Genomic DNA, 2,587 nt, shown 5'->3' with positions numbered 1-2,587 from the left:
CATATGCCTCAGTATTCAACTTGTACCTAAAAAAAAAAACAAAATTATACAATTATAATATAATATAATAATTTAAAATACTTTTATTATCATCATTGAATAATAAATTTTTTATGTATCAAATATAAAAAATATAAATACAAATTACCTTAGAGTTGGATTAGGAGCATTAACCTAGCAGGAATAATAATGAAATTTTCCATCAATTTCATATAGTTTCTTACATGACATATAGTACCAACCAAAAGTGAAATCAACTTTTATTATAGTGACACCACTGGTGAAATACTTTCCCCATATATTCCCAATTATCTTCAAACTAATCATCAACAAAAAAATATTAAAAAAAGAAAGCTAATATAATAGTTAAAGAAAGATAAAAAGCACTAATTTAGACAATTTAGATCTCAAAAAGAGATAAAACTTTTATCTTTTATATATTTATATTAATTATTAGGTATTAGATTAGATATACGATTCTAAGATAAAACATTTGATGCTTTTTTGTGTATTCGATTGCTTATTTATGCTTATTTTGTTTTCATTGTTGTATTTGTTTAATCTTTTACTAAGGGATTCCTATTTTTTTAAAAGATAATATTATTACCGATACAATATTCATGAATTTGCTTGCTGTTAGAAGAACACAAACTTTTTTTTTTGTTTAAAGAAAAAAAATAAAACCTATTAGAAACCTAAAGAGAAAATAAAAGAGCATGTACTATAAAATAAATAGCTTTATTCTCTTCATTCATTTTTTTTATTAATAAAAGTGAATGTTAAGAAAGATCATACAAAATAACGAAAAACAGAATCAAGAATCCCAATTATAGATCAGAATCCATGAATTGTCTTTGTTGTTCTTTAGATATAACCCATCATCTTCTGCTTTCCAAAAACACTCCTTGAAATCACACTTATCAAGCAATTCGCGATTGACCCAATATACATCGAAACGTCCATGGTGATTTGCCCAACTCATGTTGCACCAAAAAAGTGTCGTTCCCCCAAAGTTAGCCTCAAATGTCCAATACCATTCTTTGGACCTTTGGAATAGGTGCACACCTAAATCGTCATCTTTGGATTGGCAATGTATAGTCAATTCGTTGTTGCTCAACCCATTGATGATGTGAACATAATATCTCTTTCCGGCATGAGCAAGACTGATTTGGCTTAAGGCAATGGCTGCTACAAGTAGGATGGCCATGAATTTGTTTGAAAGGCCCATTTCTTTGATTTCTTTGCTGTTTTTATGTTAGAGTTTCTTGTTACTTCTTCATTTTATAGTTGAAGAATTAATTCTTGATGCAAGTATTAGCTCATATTAGAGTATATTTTGGATAGAGTATATTTTACAAAGTGAATTAAGTCATATATGGAAATTAACATTGTGAATAAATTAGTTCTTATCTTCGAAATATCATAAATTTCTTAAAAAGCTTTTATTATTTTATTGTATCCAAATAAATTCTTATATTTTGATTTGAGTCCTGATATTAATATATTTTTATTTGCTTACGTCAGCATTATATAATATTTCTAAAACTTTAGCAATTATTATTAGTTTTTTCCTTTAATCATATGTAATTAATGTGTGTATTTGTTTTTATAATTGTTACCCATTTTAATCATTTTCATTTAAGAAAAAAATAGATTGAACAATTATATGATTCAATTTTCAGTGGAATATTTTGAAATATTTAAAATAGTTTTGGAAAAAAAAACAAACGGTAAATTTTAATTAAAAACCAAAAAAATAAAAATATTAATAAAAAATTTGAAATTAAATACAAATTATTGTAGACACCCCAATTTATCTGGGGGTCTACATTTGTTAATAAAAAAATAATAAGAAAATTAAAAAAAATGAAAAAAGCTAGAAAAAAAAAGAAGTTGAATTTAGGATTTCTAAAAAAAAAAAAGAAATGAAAAGAAACTGCTTTGAATGTGATGCAATAAGATTTGCCATAAGTTTTGTTGCGTTTTAGCTACAAATATAATCATTATAATAAGTTTATGCTTATCCCTTTTGACATTTAAATTTAAAATCATAATCATTCTTGGATTTTATAATCTCCATTTTGTTAAGTCATAAGTATAAATATATCATTCGATTAATTTTAATATTAAAATAATTTTTAACTCAATATCTTAGCAAATATTTCATAAAGATCATCGATATCTCTATTACTTAAATTCTTAGCTTTTGTATTGAACTGTACGAATATCGTCCTTTTCAGAATTATCATATGACTCAATATTCAACTTGTACCTAAAAAAAATACAAAATTATACAATTATAATATAATATAATAATTTAAAATACTTTTATTATCATCATGGAATAATACATTTTTTATGTATCAAATATAAAAAATATAAATAAAAATTACCTTGGAGTTGGATTAGGAGCATTAACCTAGCAGGAATAATAATGAAATTTTCCATCAATTTCTTATAGTTTCTTACATGACATATAGTACAAACCAAAAGTGAAATAAACTTTTATTATAGTGACACCACTGGTGAAAGACTTTCCCCATATATTCCCAATTATCTTTAAACTAATCATCAACAAAAAAATATT

The 2,587-nt window shown here is 24.3% G+C and overlaps 1 protein-coding gene across 1 annotated transcript; it reads right to left on the bottom strand.

Annotated features, from left to right (window-relative positions):
* Positions 1-814: 814 nt before the first annotated feature.
* On the bottom strand, positions 815-1,228 carry LOC149513817 (S-protein homolog 1-like). The gene has a single exon (XM_089748121.1). The coding sequence runs from the start codon at positions 1,226-1,228 to the stop codon at positions 815-817; it is 414 nt and encodes a 137-aa protein (XP_089604247.1).
* Positions 1,229-2,587: the final 1,359 nt, after the last annotated feature.

The sequence above is a fragment of the Durio zibethinus genome, chromosome 18 (assembly GCF_047325235.1).
Source record: "Durio zibethinus cultivar Kanyao isolate XHJ-2024 chromosome 18, ASM4732523v1, whole genome shotgun sequence".
NCBI classification, from domain to species: Eukaryota; Viridiplantae; Streptophyta; class Magnoliopsida; order Malvales; family Malvaceae; genus Durio; species Durio zibethinus.
The sequence above is the reverse complement of the archived record's forward strand: the minus strand, read 5'-3'. Positions and strand labels throughout refer to the sequence as shown.